We start from the raw sequence: 18,709 nt of genomic DNA on the forward strand, positions 1-18,709 counted from the left end.
TCGGTGCTAGATATGGCAAGAAATGTAAACATTTTTTTTCGATTTCTCTGAAACGGAGCAAAAACGAGCATATGTCTATAGGACTTTTTTTCTTAGTTTTTTACTCCTCTACACGCTCCCGAAGTTTTGCGATTTAATTTGGAAACACCCTGTATATTTGTAGTCCTTTAAACTCAATTTAATTTAATTCGTGATATTATTCCTGTAGTTTAATTGCGTTTATAAGTCTGGAAAACCAATTCGGCGCACAGTTTGAACTACAAATATGTTATATATGCAAGTACATATATAGTATATATATATATATATATAATTCACATTGAATTATTTAAAGCATTAAAAGATCTAGCTTCGACCGGTATAAGCTGTTGAATCTCTATTATTAATTGTATATCTAAGCAGAACACAAATCATCATGACATCGAATTGATGTCAAAATGATTATTAAAAGTCAGTAGTTACGAAATTGAAAAGTAAGTTTTATTTTAACATAATTTTGACGTTATCGTAATTTTTTGTTCCACTTGGGTACTTATCACATTAATTTTATTTCTTTTAAACAACTCGAATCCATATTTTAAATTAAAGTGCCTTATTAAAGTGTGATAATTTGCATATAATAGCTTTATGGTGTCTATACAGATCGATCATTAGTGGAAAAAGAAAATGTATTACAACAAATATGCAACCAAACAAGATAAGCAAGATTGCATAAACTACAAACCAATAAAACAGCAAACGGATAGTCTTACTAATTATTACCATCGAACTCGAAACTACCAGAAACGCGATACTCATATGATGCAATAGTATTTATGACGAAACAACCGGTGTTTTTGCGACAAAAATATCAATGCAAACAGTGTACTTAAAATTTTCTTATCCCTACATTCCAAACTGAAAATCTGTCTTCGACGTTTTTTTAATTTTAAATACCAGCTTTAAATCTTTTTATGATAAATACAAATAAATATTTGATACACGCGCATATTAATTTTCCTATAAATCTATTATATATAAAATACATAATTTTAAGTAACATTAGAGATTAATTTGAATTATAAAGACTGTGAATCACAGTAATTGTGAAACTACACTGAAAAAATGTTGTAATTAAACTAACCACGTACTTTCAAAGAAATAATTATTTTTAATCTCACGTTGACATTTAAACATGATTATAACAGACATTAAAATTAACATTGAATTAAAATTTTAATTAGCATTATTACTTATTATTCCTTGTATGCTTCCTGTCATCTTGGTTGTCGATTATCTTATCCATAGAATTTATTCGTAATTTTATTCTCATATTTTTTTTAAGATAATTATCGCTTTCGGCTATTGCACTTTGAAATGTTGCGACATTGTTGTATTGTATTATCTCTTAAGTATATTTAGTGTTTGACTGGTGTGAAGAACAGTTCCGCAAGTTACCGCATTCGTTTCGGTGTATTAAGACAAATTGCTAGTTGAACCTGCTACTCTGCAAGAACCGTTGCTCTATAATAAGTTACGGTTGATTGCGGATGCATTACTCGCTTTAATGCAGCAGGGGCGAACTACTTTTTCTAGGGCGAATTACTTTTGTAACACAATTTAATCTGGCTCAATACACAATTTAACGTCCAAAGCAGTACGTACTTTTTTAATACCGTAATATTAAGCGAGAATAGCGAATTAATTCCTTCATTTGCAATTTCCTTCTGCGTGTCGTTAAAATCACTCATATATTGCTTGTGATTGTTAATTTACAATTTACGTTAATCTCTCCTAAAAGCAAATCTTGATTGCAAAATATCGAAAACTAATTGCATTTTTACTGCAGTTAGTGCAAATCATAGAAGTTAATCATAAATCATTTGTTTGTAAAAATAAAATGTTAGACAGCTTATTTAAGGATTGTAAAATGGATACAGAAAAGAGATGTCAAAGAAACACAAATTAATGAATTAAAAGACCGATTCATTAATCTTCCTTTCGAAGAGTACATCTTTTCAATATTTAAAACATGTTTATAATATATAACTTCAAGTGATTAATATAGTGGCTGAATTTTTGCAATAATATATCTTGCCATAATCTTTTAAAAAACAATTATGTCGATGCCAATGGTGAGACAATTTTTTAGGAATTATATAGTGGAGTTTTTACAAGCGATTTCAGGTTTGAGATAGTAGAGTGACTAATCTTTTCTCCCTCTACAACTACAATTATATACGCATTCTTTATTTTTTTGCATGATTAAATTAATTTGCTATTATATAGTAAACAATCATCAAAATGAATTTTACATTGAAAAATATGATGGAATTTCCTTTTTTATAATGATTATTTCGACAATGTCTTTTTTTCCATTTTTATGTTTATTTGATTTGTTAGTGTTGTTACATATATGATTTTCAATACGATATTTCTACATTTAATGTAAATTGAGGATCATGTTTATTAATAATATCGAATGCATATCACATATATAAAAAGGTATTTAAAACAATATTTTTTAATATTTTAAAAGTGTTTCACAAAATTCTCTAATAAAAGAGTTCCTAGAACTAAAGTTAACATTTCCTTAAAAGGATATGTGGCTTAAAAAATATAATAAAAAATTCTGGCTACACCATCATTGAGATGGCTTACCTTACACTACATCAGAGTTTCACTGATTCAAATATGTAAGATAACTTCATTGTGAACTTTGATTGCACATTCATTGAAATAATCGATCTTAAAACTATGTCATTGGCTGCGTTCAGCAGAAAAAGCAGCTTTGCAACTGTTGTAAAATTCTTTGATGTGATTGATCTTGCCCTTAGTTCCTTATTGGATCTAAATGTATAAACCAATCATATTAAAGAATTGTACAACAGATGCAAAGCTGCTTTTTCTGCTGAACGCAGTCATTGTTTCACCGACTTATGTTAAATTAATATTCCACCATTTAACTGTTAGCTGAAAAAGGACTGGTGGTCCCGAAACGTACCTATATTTAATTTTTATATTTAATTCATTTTTGTATGTTGATTTAATTTATAAATATTATAATTATTTAAATTGTATTAACTGTCATTAAATTGTGTCAACCGGTTCGATATCTAACCTTTGATACCTGATTGTTTTTATAATAAAAAGTAATATAGTAATATAATAAAAAAATTTAATTGCCTTCTTGATTATATTTTATAAATTTTTAACCATTTTTTTAAAAGAAATATCAATTTCATCAGTTGCTATGAAATATGTGAGCATATAATAGAAGTTGATTAAGGCTCCAGGGTATCGATTAAGTAATTTTTTATCTAGAACGGAAATCTGAGAAGTGAAAATTTTTATGTTACACGCTACATAAAAGATTTTCATTTTTCACGTTACCGTTCTAGAAAAAAAATTATACGATTGAACCCCAATTCACTCAAGAGAAAATACACAATAAAAATTGTTGCAAAATATATTAAAATAAATAAGTAAAATATTATTACAAGGCTCTAAAGCAATAAATGATACAATAAAAGAAGTCAATAACAGCCAACACTGAATGTGCGTGTGTACATTAAATTATTTATTATTAAATATTAACAATAACTTAAACGTTTCGATACTATGATTTGTGTCGCGCGCGCGCCCACACACACACACACACACACACACACACACACACACACACACAGTAAATGTAAATTATTTTATAATAGCTTAAACATTTTGACGCCACGATTTTTGTATCATTCCCAGTAAGTACAAAATAAATTATTTTAATTATGATGAAATATCGAAGTTATTGTTAATATTTAATAAATAATTTATTGTACACACGCACATCTAGTGTCGGTTCTTATTGGCTTCTTTTATTATTTTAAAAAGAAAATATGTTTCAATGAAACAACACTTACAATTGATAGAATTAACTTGTAAAATATATAAAAACGATGAAATAAACTATTTCAAAATTATAACAATTATCAAATTAATAATATATAAAAATAAATATAAATTATAATTCCCCTTCCTAAAAAAAAAAAAGATATTCTCCTCCCGATATATTTTATAAATCTATTCTATTAATTGCAAATATTGTTTTTTATTAAAAAGTATTTGAATATAATTTCCAAGAATTTTTGTATTGCGAATTTTTATCGCTTTTTACAATTTGGGAATAGTAGTGATTGAACAAGAGTCTTTGAAGACCTAATAGTTATTACATATTCATTTCCACAAATAAATGTCAATTTTTTTACGTTTTGCATTTAAATATAAATTATAAGACAAGTTCCCGACCGTATTATAAAATAATTATTTGCATATCGCATATTTCATTTCGTAGTTAATCTTGCAGATCTTTTTGTACCTTTTTCTTATACAAATGACGCAGTCAATATATATTTAAATGATTCTTACCTTTTTATTTTGAAAACGGTAATGTCTCAACTGACACTGCCGTGGCGCTACGCGAGCTACACTGAAAAAAAAAATTGGCTGCTGCAGCAAATTAGATGGTTAAATATGGCATAGCATTTTTAATTGATTGCAGCAGCCAATTAAAAATGCTATGCCATATTTTACCATCTAATTTGCTGCAGCAGTCAATCTTTTTTTCAGTGTAGGGTACGGATGATGCCGATACATATTTAAATGATTCTTAAAACTAAGTTTAAGATGCAAATTAATGCAAAAGTGTGCAAAATGTATAACATTGCAAGTGATCATTGTTCTATCGCATATCGCATGAAAAAATTAAAAGTTCAAAGATAGAAACGATCTACATTATGATAAAGACAAATCTATCTAACAATTTTTGGTTACAGCAGCCAATTTTTGGTTGTGTTAGTCTATCCGCAATGTCAGTATAGGATTTCGATAGGCTAACACAACCAAAAATTGGCTGCTGCAACTAATTAAAAGTGCTATGCCATATTTTATCATCTATTATAATATGCTGCAGTAGCCAATCTTTTTTTTCAGTGTAGTATTGTATTATGATTTCAGTTTCTTACTGTTAATATTAATGAAATTATTGTGAGTTGAATCGATTTGTGATTGTAATAAGTAGCGCCATCATAAATTATAATCTTGACATAAAATGACTGTAAGGCGCATAAAAGATTTATGGCGAATTCTGTTAGAACATTGAAATTATGTATATTGACTGCGTCATTTGTATAAGAAAAAGGTACAAAAAGATCTGCAAGATTAACTACGAAATGAAATATGCGATATGCAAATAATTATTTTATAATACGGTCGGGAACTTGTCTTATAATTTATATTTAAATGCAAAACGTAAAAAAATTGACATTTATTTGTGGAAATGAATATGTAATAACTTCAAAGGCTCTTGTTCAATCACTACTACTCCCAGATTGTAAAAAGCGACAGAAATTCAATTTTTGGTTGTATTAGCCTATCGAAATCCTATACTGAAATTGCAGATAGGCTAACGCAACCCAAAATTGGTTACTGCAACCAATTAAAAATGCTGTGTCATATTTTACCATCTAATTTGCTGCAATAGTCAATCTTTTTTTCAATCAAGCACTAATGCAAGGCCGTTGTACACTAATTTAATTTGAGTATAAAAATGAAATGCAAATATTTCGAATTATGAAATACATATTTTATCTAATAGTACAATAAAATGTATTGAGTATTTCACGATTTAATCAATTTCTATGTTTATTTATAAACATATCTTTACGTTATTTTGTGTACGACGGTTTTAATGTGCATCAGTGCGCACTGAGTGAGTCCAATCGAATTCGCTATTAGTGGTTATTTCGTGATACATAAATATAGAGGAATACTAAAGCATGTTGTATAGCAAAATACAAATGCTTTGCTCTTGTATTCTTTATTTAGTTTGTTGTCTTGTATATTCCACCTGTTTGGGATATACGATACTTTTAGCGGGCGGAATTTATGCCCAAAGCATACAAAGCAGATTGGATTCAGTGCATTAAATGCATATAAACGCATTACATGAAATATATACCTCATGTAATAACACTTATATATGTAGAAAGATTGTAATTATTATCTATTATTTCATATACATATTTATCATTCTTAATAAAACTTTGTGTAAACATATTTTATAAGTTATTATGTCTTATTTATAAGTATTATTTCTAAATTTTTCATGAGTTGTACATATATTGTGTATATATTACTGATTGAAATTGTCAACTTGATACGTATTGAAATTGTCAACTTTATCCTAAAATTTTTAAATTGATTGCGTTAGTCAGTAAAACTAATTTATTTTGAGTGCATTATGTATTACGCTTACAGCGCTTGTAAGCATCACTTGTCCTTATTTAATATTTGATTTACAACGAGGCTGAACTGATGCTTACGGCGAGTGAGCGTGAGAGCGGAACGTATATTTTATGCATCCGCCATTTTCGCAAGTTTCTTTATTATCACCCATCTAATATAAGCAGACATTATTTTAACGTCAAAATGTTATGATAAATGTTTTTTTAACCTAAAAAAAACAACAAATAATATTATTTAGGTAATTTGGCTTTAAAAAAATAGTCTATAATTAGTATAAATATATTAAATAATGACTAAAGTTCTTATCATAAAAGAAACAAAATAACCACGACAGCTTACAAATTATTAAGTCAAATATTTTTACATAATAATAGTTCAAACTTTCTAAACAACATATCCATTATTATTATATCTTCATCTTGATGTCTTTAAACTGGTTGCTTTGATGTAAAAACAAAAATAATTTTTTCTGCATTGATCACTTCCGTAAACTCCTTTCACTCTTAGAATTACCTGCAAAAAATATGTACATGCAGTATATTCTAGTTAGTATAATAAGAATAAAAATAATCAAGTAAAAACAACCAATTTATTATAAATTAGCAAAAAATATAGCAAAATATGATCCCAAATATTTTTGGAGATAATAAATTCGAAGTTCTCTCTTTATAAAATTTAATGTAGTACGTAATCACACACACAATGTATTACGTAAGTTCATGTAAATAAGTAAAAAATAAATAAATATTAGGTGTATAACTTGTAAGTTCTCGCCGTTAATTATCAAAATTCTTTTATTAATGCAAAAGGAACAATACAATTGTTTTAATCAAAATATTTTCCGTTTGCATCTACCACCTTATGCCATCTTTCAGGCAGCATACGAATGCCGTGGCGAAAGAATGTCTCGTCTCTTGACGCAATGAAGTCATCGACCCATTTTTCAACATTTGCTTCAATTTGAAAGTACGTTTCGGAGTCTGTGCTGCATCGATCGAAATAAGTAATATGCAGACGGCGCGATGTCTGGAGAGTACGATGTCTGGGTGAGGAAAGATTTCCCATTCAAGATCATACAGCGCTTGTTTCACTTTATAAGCAACATAAGGCCTTGCATTGTCGTGGAGCAAATTGACTTTGCGTCATTTTGAAGCCAGGTCACTTCTTTTGAATTGCTTCACTCAAATGAGTTTTTAATCAATTGAACGTTTGAGTCAAGCAATTGAAGAGAATGACAGTTGCATCGAAATGAAAAGGTCATTTTGCTCGATAATAATGCGAGACCTCATGTTGCTCATAAGGTCAAACAAACACTGTATCATCTTAAATGGGAAATCCTTTTCCACCCAGCATACTCTCCAGACATTGCGCCATCTAATGATCTTATTCCGGTTAAGCACACCGTCTTCAAAATACACTTACAAAATAAAGCAGATATCAAGAAATGGATCGACAACTTCATCGCATCAAAAGACGAGACATCTTTCGTCGCGGTATTCGTAATTTGTATGCTGCTTGAAAGATGGCAAAAGATGATAAATGCAAATAGTGTTCCTGTAATAGTTATAATAGTGGTCCTGTAATTATTGTAGGAACACTAACTTCGACAAGTACTGCAAAAGCAGATTACACTACTATTTATAATAAAATTTTTGCCTTTTTTAAACGTATACTGTTTTTATCGTGAATGTAATTAAAATAGACTAAATTTAGCTAAACTAACTAAATTTGGAACTTTTCTGATTAATTATTAATTTCGCGAAAACATATTAATAAAATCGTATTATTAAATAAGCAATATATCATATATCTTTTTGTTCGATTCTATGGAAAAATGCATGTCAATTATTCGATACCACCAGCAATATCTGCGCGTAATACTTAATTACGCGCAGTAATTACTATATGTTAATATACATATATTCAGAATTAATAGATCTATTATTTGTACATATATTCTAATTATTTTATCATTTATAGTTGGATGAACGCCAATTATACATATTTTGATTTATGAATTCGTTAATGTTAATTCATCGTCTAAAGCTTTTCGTGCAACTTTGAGTTTTGAAATAAAAATATAATAACTTTGGATTTTAATAGTGCAATTTGATTAACGTGTGCATAATAAGAAATTGAAGAAATTTGATTAATACGTGTTGATTAATGAATTGAAAGTTGATTAATACATGTGTAATATAGAAAATTTTATAATGTATATTAATAAATTTTACACAAATTCTATTTAATTCTTTTTTTCAATAAAAAGATGATTATTGAACTTAAAAAGGATTATTAAATTTATTCTGTATTTTAGCAATAAAATTTAGCTATATTTTAATAAAAAAAGTTTTTATGTCACTAATTTAAATATTTTTCACTTTTAAGTGACACTTTTGAATGATTAAAAACTTACATACAAATACGAAGTTATATTTAAAAAATAGGTATTAAAATTGAAATCTAATTTTATAGATATTAAGTTATATATATAGCCAATATGATAATAAAACTATGTTTAATAGGATATATTAATAATTCTTTCAATCCAGTGATGAAATATATTTAATAGTTTATTATTATTATGAAGTGATCGGGACGCTTACAAATTCATTGCACAATCTTCCGCGAGCAAAAGATTCCACATATATGATATATATATATATACATAATTTTATTCGGATAAATTTCCATTAATAGCCGGATTTGCGATAAAAATACACGTGCTCTAAAAATAAATTAAGAAACTTTAGAAAGTGCCTAAATAAGTAATGGTACTTATAAGTTCACTTCGCAAAATGTAACAATTACTGGTGATTAGTACAGCGTTGATCGTTATGAATATTTATCATTCATGTATATTACATATTTTATGAAGAAAGTAGGGAGGAATATATAATCAAGAAAAAATATACTAGTAGGTGTCAATATACATGATACAACATAAATGCGTTATGGATTTTCGTTTGTGACACGAAAGAGATAAAGAGTATCGTTCGCCGTAAGTACGAGAAACGCATGTCTCGAATTACTTGCCATAAACGAAACCATTTAAGCGTACTCATGCGGAAGAGAAATAATCGCGCTGTTAATCCCTTCTTTTTGCGCTAATAATTGATAAAACATAATATCTATATGTACATCAATGTGCTATTGGTGCAGCCCCGATTTGTTGGAAGCACTCCAACATTTATTTATCACAGTAGCACCCCGACTGACGTCACGTCTACATCTAAATCGCGCAAACGCTTTCTGAAAAAATCTGTATACTCTATCCGATAAATTCAACTATCAAGATCGAATGGTAACCGCTAAATGAACCGAGAATACCTCTTACGCTAAAACTGTGCATATTCACAGTTACGTGTACGTTGTTTCGTAAGCTAATTATATCGTATCGGACGAGATGCCGGTCAGCACCTGCTTTTACGCGAATAATCCTATGACTGTGTATGTAATGTTTTTGAGCAGCCACTGTTTATGAGTGAATCGTGCGTTACGTTTACTTTTAATCTCTCACACGCGAGGACAATTATCGACCTAATATATAATATAATTAGGAAAAGATAATGTCTTGCTTTATTAGCTCGATCGCATATTTCGTGGGTCATATACCAAGATAACTGCAAAAGATAAACGCGCCACATATACATAAGACTATTAATATGATGACAAACCAGAATGGCAGTGTGTCTGAAACGTTAAAAAAACGAAGTTTATTAGCTTTAATAGATCCCAAAGACAACTATCTATTCGTTCGCAATAAGATACTTACGTCTAAATGGTATACTATGTATACAAATCCTGTTATCCACGGAGATACTGACGACCGCGGTTTCCGTGTTACTGGTAATCGCAGGGCCATCTAGTTTCGTTGGTAAGAATTCTAGACCGGTGACGAACATGCTGTGGGCTCCAGGAACATGGAGTGCTTTCCTCAAGCTGAATGCCACGAATATATCAACACTACCGGAGAACATTGTGCCAACGGCCACGAATTTACCATCATCAGAAACGGCTAGTGCTGACAATGCTTCCTTGTAAGAAGCGGATTTGGTGATGGCTCCAGTATGGACGTCCCACAACTGAAGGAAACTAGGATTTTTCGCCGCGACGGCGTTGGAAAGCACGAACAGATCGAGCTTTGTTTTATTCTCTGCCAATTTTCTGAATCGGCATCTTTTGTACATGTACTTCACGCCATCCGGCACTGTCCAAGTGAGTTCTTTGTTCCTTGTGCCATCGTTGAGATTCCACAAGAAGGCCTTTCCGTCCTTAGCGATGCTCACCAGCAGATTACCGTCCGGACTAAAATCTAAGTCGTCTATTTCCTTCCCGTGCGCGTCAAGATCGTACAATTTGTGCAACTGCGGGAACTTCCATAATCTAACTCTACCATCTGTGCTGCCTGTGGCCATAATTGTTCCTTGCAAGCTCACCCTGACAACTCTTTGTAAAGGCTCACCGTTTCTATAAGCGAGAAAGTTCTCGTTAGAAATTAGTGTAATACTTTTCGATGTAATAAATGGGTACAACCCAAGGTTACTGAACTATAAAGGTTACCTCATTGGCAAGTTTGTGAGTAAGGGATATATTAGCAAAACGTTGACCGTGAATCTCAGTCCGTCAATTGAATGACAAAGATATCTATAGCTTTCCCTCTTGCTTTCTCTCCTCGCACAGGGTTCACGGTGACGTTATAAAAGAATGGGGATGAGGTAATCTTCATAGTTTAGTAATCTTGAGTGAATTCAATACTGTAAGTGCAACTGAGTAGCAGTAAAATGTGATTGATTTTTACCTTTAGATCCAATCAATCACATCAAATTACTACTTAGCCAGCTTAGTGATCTGTTATAATACTAAATGCATCCAATGTATCAAACTATCTTACCCAAAAGCTGTCTGCACGCTATCAGCAGGTTTGAGTATTAACTGAAGCTTCTTGCTCTTGACGTTCGAATTGTCATCTTTAATTTCCTCTATCCTTTCCATTGGTGAATGAACATCTTCCACTTTTTCACTGTTTCTTCTATGCCTAAGGCCATCTTTATTAACCACTGCTGTCGGCCCTTTGATCAATTCTCCATTCTCTGAAGTCACCACCTTGGGATTTACATTGTACAGTTGACAATGGCTCTCCTGGCCAGCAACTATCCATGTCTTCTTGCCATTATTATGTGAGGCACAATTCATGACTACGCTGGGACCTGTCTCATGTCTGGTTACTTCTTCGGCAACGAAATGTACTCCGTTATGTAACAATTCAAAAATTTCCTGCAATAACAAACTGGTCTTTAAATAGTCGCATTTAAATGACATGTTATAGTCTCGAATCAAGAAGAAAAAGGAAATTTTATGAAAAAAAACAAAAGGTAAATTTCAGATAGCCAAATAGGAAATAGAGATTACAAAAATGTCTACTGTAAACTTTTTCGGCAGAATTCCAGCAGAAATATAACAGAATCTGTTACGGAGTATGATTACATATAACAGAAATCTGCCATTAAATAATAAATTTAACAGACTTTATTAGCAGAATATGAGGAGATCAAATAGAATCTGTGAGTAAGCCATATTGTAATTACATTAAATGATACATAGTCCATTTAAATGATCACAAACTGACAGATTCAGCTGGCAATCTGCTTGCTAAGCCAGAAGAAACTCACAAATCCATTGGCAATTCCAGTCTTGGAGGAGCCGCCTCCGCCTCCCACTAGAATGTGCCTGCTGGTAAGCATCTGCAGGGTGTAAAGGGGGAAATTCACCCTGGCCAGGAGGCCGCCTTTGTTTCTTCTGGAGGACATGACGCGGCAGATCTCACCGTCTAGTAATCTTCCAGTTGCTCTTGCGTGTCAGGGATGTCAGGTGTACGAACAGCTTCGCCGAGGAATCCTGCGGGATTTGGTGATCCGGGATCAATACTGGTCGGATGAATCGCGCGTACGATGTCCGCGTTCCATCGTCACTCCGGGACGGCCTTTTAAATGAGGACACGCGGTTCACGTGTCACCACCGTAAGACGCAGACGACGACGGACGATCCATATAACTTTGCGCTTTGCGCGACAAAACAGCGGAGGTACACGTATTCACTCAGAACGGCGCGCGGTTGAGGTAGGTTGAGCGCTCCATTGTAAGATCGCGCCACTGCGCTGTTGTCGCAAGTTTTGTTTACGTCGCAGGCTCCAACTCTTACCATAGCTCCAACTCACTCTATCAAAGACTACGTTTATACCGTACGCTTAGTCCGCGACCTATACGATAGATGTCCTTGTGGCTACGTTTACATCGTGTGTTTAGTCCGCAACCTATACGATAGATGTCTTTGTTTGGCTACGTTTACACCGTGCATTTAGTCCGCGGCCTATACAATAGACGTCCTTGTTTATCCTGTATATTAAACAAAGACACCTATCGTATAGTAATTATTCAACGAATTACTATTAAAGACCTTCAATCGGTGGCCCTGATAACAGATACTGCGACCTTATCGATCGAGGAGGCTGAGAAATTTCTCAGTTGCGCCACTGAGGGAATCCGAGTTCCGCAAAATGGCGGGTGCCATAGTGCGTTGTTTTCAGATTCCGAGGAGACAATTAGGTGAGTTTTAAGTATCCCCTTATTATTGCGGCTATACGAATTGTCTTGAATCGCGAATAAATCATCCGCAACGAAACGGCGAACGAACGTTATCTCCTACGTCTTCGAAAATAGTTTCCCCTCGTTGCAATGAATCTACGAGGTTATGTAATTAAATAAAATTGCACTATATTTAAAGGTCTCCTCGGATCGAGTTTGAGCAGTCAGCAGCAGAGAACACTCGCCGATGCCGCCCCGGAAGGAAAGGTGAGTGTTTCTCAACAATCTCAACGTCTATTCATATTTTAATAACCCTCCCTCTCCTTTATTTCAAAGCTTCGACGTGTCTTCATCTTTTTCAAGTACAGTTAAAATGAACAAGATCAATAGGACTGCCTTGAGTAAAAAGAAAGCAACTGTTATAAGATAACTGTTACAAGAGTCTTATTAGAATTGGATCATACATTTACAGTCAGTGAGGAAATAAAAGCAAGAATTATGTTAAAGAATATAATCTTATAATAGTTATAATCAGGGTTGTGCTGTATATTTCAAGATTACATTTACACGGAATTTTTACGTATTATTTACCTTAAGTTTATGAATCTTTTTCATGTAGACGATACAAGCAATGTAAAATATATAAATTATAAATTGGATAATACAATATAGAAAGGAATAATTGAGTTTTATGATTATTAATATATCTGATCAGTATTTTTTAATAAATAATATATAAAATAGAAATTCTAGTGTAATACCAAAGAATGTAGGCTTCGATAATCCATAGATTGTTTATAGATGATATATGAAATAGTTTATATAGTTTACATTATATACATATAGATGTACATTATTATATTTTATGCATAAACGTACAATCCTGGTTCTAGGTGCTTTTTCTACTGAACGCAACCATTAATGCCAAGTTTCTGTATTGTTAGCTTTCTTTCTTTCTTTCTTAGAAACAAGGAAGTCCCCTGGCCGATGAAGACCGCATCTTTACGAATCTGTACGGCAGACATGACTGGCGGCTGAAGGGTGCCATAAGCCGTGGCGATTGGTATAAGACTAAGGAAATAGTAGAAAAGGGCGCCGATTGGATCATCAATGAGATTAAAATTTCCGGCCTGAGAGGCCGTGGTGGAGCCGGCTTTCCCTCTGGAATGAAGTGGTCCTTCATGAACAAACCATCCGATGGTCGGCCCAAATACCTGGTGGTTAACGGCGACGAGGGCGAGCCAGGGACGTGCAAGGATCGCGAGATCCTGCGCCACGATCCACACAAACTTGTGGAGGGCTGCCTAATTGCTGGTCGCGCTATGGGAGCCTGCGCCGCTTACATCTACATACGTGGTGAATTTTACAACGAGGCGTCCAACATGCAAGTTGCTATAGCCGAGGCTTACCAGGCCGGTTTAATCGGAAAGAACGCCTGCAACTCTGGCTACGATTTCGACATTTTTGTGCAACGAGGAGCGGGTGCATACATTTGCGGTGAGGAGACCGCTCTTATAGAATCTATTGAGGGAAAACAGGGGAAACCGAGGCTAAAACCACCATTTCCAGCTGATGTCGGCGTGTTTGGATGTCCCACAACCGTCACCAACGTCGAAACCGTAGCAGTAGCGCCTGTAGGTGTTATTAATATATTTTTTCTTCTATATTTTATTTTTTTATTTTAGTCTATCTTTTATTTTATAAGATTAAAAAGATCAAAATGTAGGAACAAATAAAAAATACAAAATTAATAAAATGTATATTTAATTAATTGTATTAAATATACGTACATTTTATAATATTATATTATATATTAATTTTTTATTTGTTTATTTATTTTAGTCTTGTATTTGTTAATTTAATACAAGGCCATTTTTTGTATTTATTTCTTATTGAAAATATTTATACAGACAATCTGTCGCCGAGGTGGAGCGTGGTTTGCCTCATTTGGACGTCCACGCAATCACGGAACCAAGCTCTATAACATCTCTGGGCATGTGAACAATCCATGTACCGTCGAAGAAGAAATGTCCATTCCTCTGAAAGAGCTGATTGAGAGGCACGCGGGAGGTGTAATCGGAGGATGGGATAATTTGTTAGGTGTTATTCCCGGTGGCTCTTCGACTCCAGTCATTCCTAAGAGGTAAATAAAGAGATTGTCGTCCAATGATTCGATTTCGTTCCAAAAGTCACAGTCAAAAATTTTAGCGCGTGCGACACCGTTTTGCTGGACTTTGATGATCTCATCAGAGTACAAAGCTCGTTTGGCACGGCCGCAGTAATCGTGATGAATAAACAGACGGATATAATCAAGGCCATCACTCGTTTGATAAGTTTCTACAAGCACGAATCCTGCGGTCAGTGCACGCCTTGCCGCGAGGGTATCAGTTGGATGTATAAAATACTAAAAAGGTAAGAATTAACATTTTATCTCGTATATAAAAAATTATTATCCGCGCGGGTAATACTTTTGAGATTTCCATGGGTACTTTTTGCATAGAAGCTATGTGGGTTATCTCCGTATATATATCCGTTCTTGGAATGCCAATGTTTAATGAACTACAATGTTCATGAAACGTTGCTTTTATATTATTATTCGGTTTTATAATAATTTTTTTTCGTAGATTTGTAGAAGGTAACGCCGAGGTACACGAGATAGACATGCTGTGGGAACTTACGAAACAAATAGAACTGCACACGATATGCGCTTTAGCGGACGGCGCCGCGTGGCCTGTACAGGGTCTGATCAGGCATTTTAGGCCAGAAATCGAAGCGCGTTTGAATGAACAGAAAAGAGCGACATCGAAAAGTTGAGATAAAACTGGAGATTAGAGAGAATATAACGGGAAGAGATATTTAGAACAATCCCTGTAAAATTTTATATTTATTTTCAGTGTATATAAATGAATATAAACACGATAGTCACGATTCCTCTGTAATAATGTTTCTTCGAACCCGGGTTGACATCCATCCTGGAAGTTCGACTAATAAAGGAAACATATAGAGAAAAACCTTATTATATACGTGCAGATTTTAAGTGTTCCTTAGAAAGATCATGCGTTAAACAAAATTAAATCGAAACTCTCGTAATGTTTAACATTTATGAAGAAAAGTAAAACCAACGAAGCAAAGTGCTTTGAAGCGAAAATTCGTCTAACGATGGCCATTCACCGCTAGAAATTAGAAGGAATAATTATATGTGGAGTACGAAAGAAAAATTGATAAAATTAAAGTTGATTCAATATGGTAGACTTCTATTATATTAAGGAATTTATAAGTTCTACATGTGTGTGCGTGAATCACACAAACGATCCTATCTTACCTTTTCAAAAATAATACTCTGGAAGAGATGGCGACATGAAAATATGCAACAAGCCACTGTGAGATTTTCAGTAAAGTAAACGACATCGGAGAGAAAGGATCGTGTGCGCGAAAAAATATGAGAAAATTCGATTTATATCCTCGAATATTGGCCGAGTTTACTTAGAGTCATGTAAGACTAATATTTACCTCCCACGTTTTCTTATGCAAATAGTATGCTCTCAGTTACGCGGTTTTCGTAGAAATTACGTTACAATTCACATTGCGGGCTCTCGAAAAGCTCGTGAATTATAGTAATGGTAACGATATCGACGATGTATTACGCGAAATAAATGAGATGGCTATTGAATGGAATATTTTTGCCGAACGTCACGGCGTTCGAAGTGAAACGAGTGTCGAACCTCTCGTTCATGAATCATGCATACGATTCAAATAACGCAAACCGTGCTACTTGCAAGCTCGAAGTGAAACGTAAGACTGGGTACATCTGAAGAGAATATTCGCCGCAGTTTTATCGAACGATACTTTGCATTTATTCGTTCATCATACAAGAGAATTCGCTAGCACTAAATGTTCCGCCGGCTACAGTACGGATAATAATGTGACTTTAGGATATACGGTACAATGTGCGTATACAATACATATATACAAAAGCACGTTCGCTCGTTCCGCAGACCGGTTGCGTCTGCTTTCCCTGTCTCTCGTTCTCTCGCACTCTTTCGTTCTCTCCCGCTCTCTCGCTCCCTTCTCTCTCTCTCTCTCTCTCTTAGCGCCACTAAAGTCGGAACTGTCTTTTTCGCGGTTTCTCGAATTATCGTTAGTTACTTAAATAATAGATTTAAGCTAGCGCCATTACATTCTCGGGGTAGTTCGCCGTAGGAGGCGAGCTGTCCCGGTTGTGTTAGTAAGCGCACACACTGTCTTTTATGATAGGTCCGTTGTGTTACGTTACCTCCATTCTCTTATTTTCATCTTATGTATACATATATTTATATTATCTATACCAAATCCACATTTCATTCCGTTGCGCATCCAATATTACATTCCTTTTTATTTTCGCTTCTCCTTTATTCTTAACTCGCGGGCAGTGATGGCAGGATCGATTCATCCCAAGTGCTCGCTCCAGATTGAAAAAATATCTAGGCACCATACTAACGACGCACATTTTTCTCGAACATTTTTAGGCACTAATATATCGCACAATATTATATAGCATTCAGCGTTAAGCCTTAAGTACTTCGAAAAAGGATAACTCTTTCAATGGTCGTATCTTGATCCCATCGAGTGTCCAGTTTGTTAAAAAGGATCTATCAAGTTAATAGCTCGCCAGTTCTAAAAGCAGTCGTTCCTAAGGCTCTCACGCTCTCGTTTCTAAACTAAAATGGGAAGCTATTCTAAAGATATACTTAGCAAACACACAATTTCCGACCGTACTAAATGTAAATTAAGTATACGTCGCGGCAGTACGAACTTAATTTAATTTAAATCTTGTTGTTACGGCATATCGTAACATAATAATCGTAGGTCGTAGCACTTGTGTCGTCGGAAATCATCCCTCGGCAAACTCCAGACACGGTCGCACGTGAATTGGCCCCGTTAGAAAAAGAGATGTATGTTGGATTATGACATTAAGAGTCAAAAAGTCGCTAATTTCATCGGAAGGCATAGTAATCTGATGCATCCGCCGCGTCTGTAACTTCGCCCAATTGTTTCTGGATCACTTCCCATCACTGCTCACGACGACTTAACGGTCTCTCGACGCTGAAATACAGGCTCTGCAGCCCGCGTAACACGCGAAACGTGTTTTTGCTACTCGCCCGTCGCTGTCCGCCGCTCTTGTGCACACGTTTGTGCCGCGCGTTATCGCGCCGAATGACGCAAAACAGACCCCGTATGCGTGTACGAGGACTTCGACATCGCACAGAACAAGCGCGTATGCAGCACGATCGTTCGGAAATAAAAAGTTCATGAAACAACAGCAACAACAATAGTTACTATCCATTTTTACGCAAGTGACACTAACAATGAGTCTAAAGTCATGTGAGTACTTTTTATTCGTATACAGATAATGACGTTTACTACATGCTTACTTCGGTGACAAAGTTATTTCAAAGTTAACAATACAAGTTATCTCATTTTTAATGTGAATTAACAAGACTCACATGTCCGTTTCTACCTATGCAGTTTAATTTTAATCTTGGTTTAATTAACTCTTCATCTTTTTCTAGTTCTTGGAATTAAAAAAAAATATAAAGAGTGAGTTGAGTCGAGATTAAAGTTGATCTACGTTGGTAGAAATGGACATCAGTAAAGAGCACACGGTTTCGAGCTTGCATAGATTGTAGGTAAAAACTCGCAATCAGTTGAACATCACTTGTTAGAACGAAAAGGAACGCGCATTCAACTAAGTTACGACGTTATAAATGAGAATTATCTGAGTTTTGATGTAAATGGAAACTAATTTCTGCGATAGCGAATGGAATAACGGCGGACAGGAGAAGCCTGCAACTTGCAAGCTGATGGAAGTTGAA

At 34.0% G+C, this 18,709-nt stretch overlaps 2 protein-coding genes across 2 annotated transcripts; one reads left to right on the top strand and one right to left on the bottom strand.

The window, feature by feature from the left end:
• Nucleotides 1-8,833: 8,833 nt before the first annotated feature.
• LOC108730178 (prolactin regulatory element-binding protein) lies at nt 8,834-12,263 on the bottom strand. Its single transcript, XM_018459716.1, has 4 exons — nt 11,946-12,263; nt 11,168-11,550; nt 10,049-10,743; nt 8,834-9,966 (listed from the first exon to the last, which is right to left on the bottom strand). The coding sequence occupies exons 1-4, from the start codon at nt 12,081-12,083 to the stop codon at nt 9,881-9,883; spliced, it is 1,302 nt and encodes a 433-aa protein (XP_018315218.1). The 5' UTR covers nt 12,084-12,263; the 3' UTR covers nt 8,834-9,880.
• Nucleotides 12,264-12,782: 519 nt separating this feature from the next.
• Nucleotides 12,783-17,777, top strand: ND-51 (NADH dehydrogenase (ubiquinone) 51 kDa subunit). The gene is made up of 6 exons (XM_018459715.1): nt 12,783-12,878; nt 13,057-13,124; nt 13,823-14,491; nt 14,768-15,000; nt 15,066-15,269; nt 15,482-17,777. The coding sequence occupies exons 1-6, from the start codon at nt 12,830-12,832 to the stop codon at nt 15,669-15,671; spliced, it is 1,413 nt and encodes a 470-aa protein (XP_018315217.1). The 5' UTR covers nt 12,783-12,829; the 3' UTR covers nt 15,672-17,777.
• Nucleotides 17,778-18,709: the final 932 nt, after the last annotated feature.

This window comes from Mycetomoellerius zeteki, unplaced genomic scaffold (assembly GCF_001594055.1).
Source record: "Mycetomoellerius zeteki isolate Tzet28-1 unplaced genomic scaffold, Tzet1.0 scaffold85, whole genome shotgun sequence".
NCBI lineage: Eukaryota > Metazoa > Arthropoda > Insecta > Hymenoptera > Formicidae > Mycetomoellerius > Mycetomoellerius zeteki.

What these genes read in the sequence shown, in the direction of transcription:
- LOC108730178 (XM_018459716.1), bottom strand. Translation starts at nt 12,083, where the DNA reads ATGTCCTCCAGAAGAAACAAAGGCGGCCTCCTGGCCAGGGTGAATTTC. An exon ending in CTGGAATTGCCAATGGATTT is followed by an intron (nt 11,551 to 11,945) that starts GTGAGTTTCTTC and finishes TTGTTATTGCAG; the next exon opens with GAAATTTTTGAATTGTTACA. An exon ending in ACATAGTATACCATTTAGAC is followed by an intron (nt 9,967 to 10,048) that starts GTAAGTATCTTA and finishes TTAACGTTTCAG; the next exon opens with ACACACTGCCATTCTGGTTT.
- ND-51 (XM_018459715.1), top strand. Translation starts at nt 12,830, where the DNA reads ATGGCGGGTGCCATAGTGCGTTGTTTTCAGATTCCGAGGAGACAATTA. An exon ending in GATTCCGAGGAGACAATTAG is followed by an intron (nt 12,879 to 13,056) that starts GTGAGTTTTAAG and finishes CTATATTTAAAG; the next exon opens with GTCTCCTCGGATCGAGTTTG. An exon ending in ACTCCAGTCATTCCTAAGAG is followed by an intron (nt 15,001 to 15,065) that starts GTAAATAAAGAG and finishes CAAAAATTTTAG; the next exon opens with CGCGTGCGACACCGTTTTGC.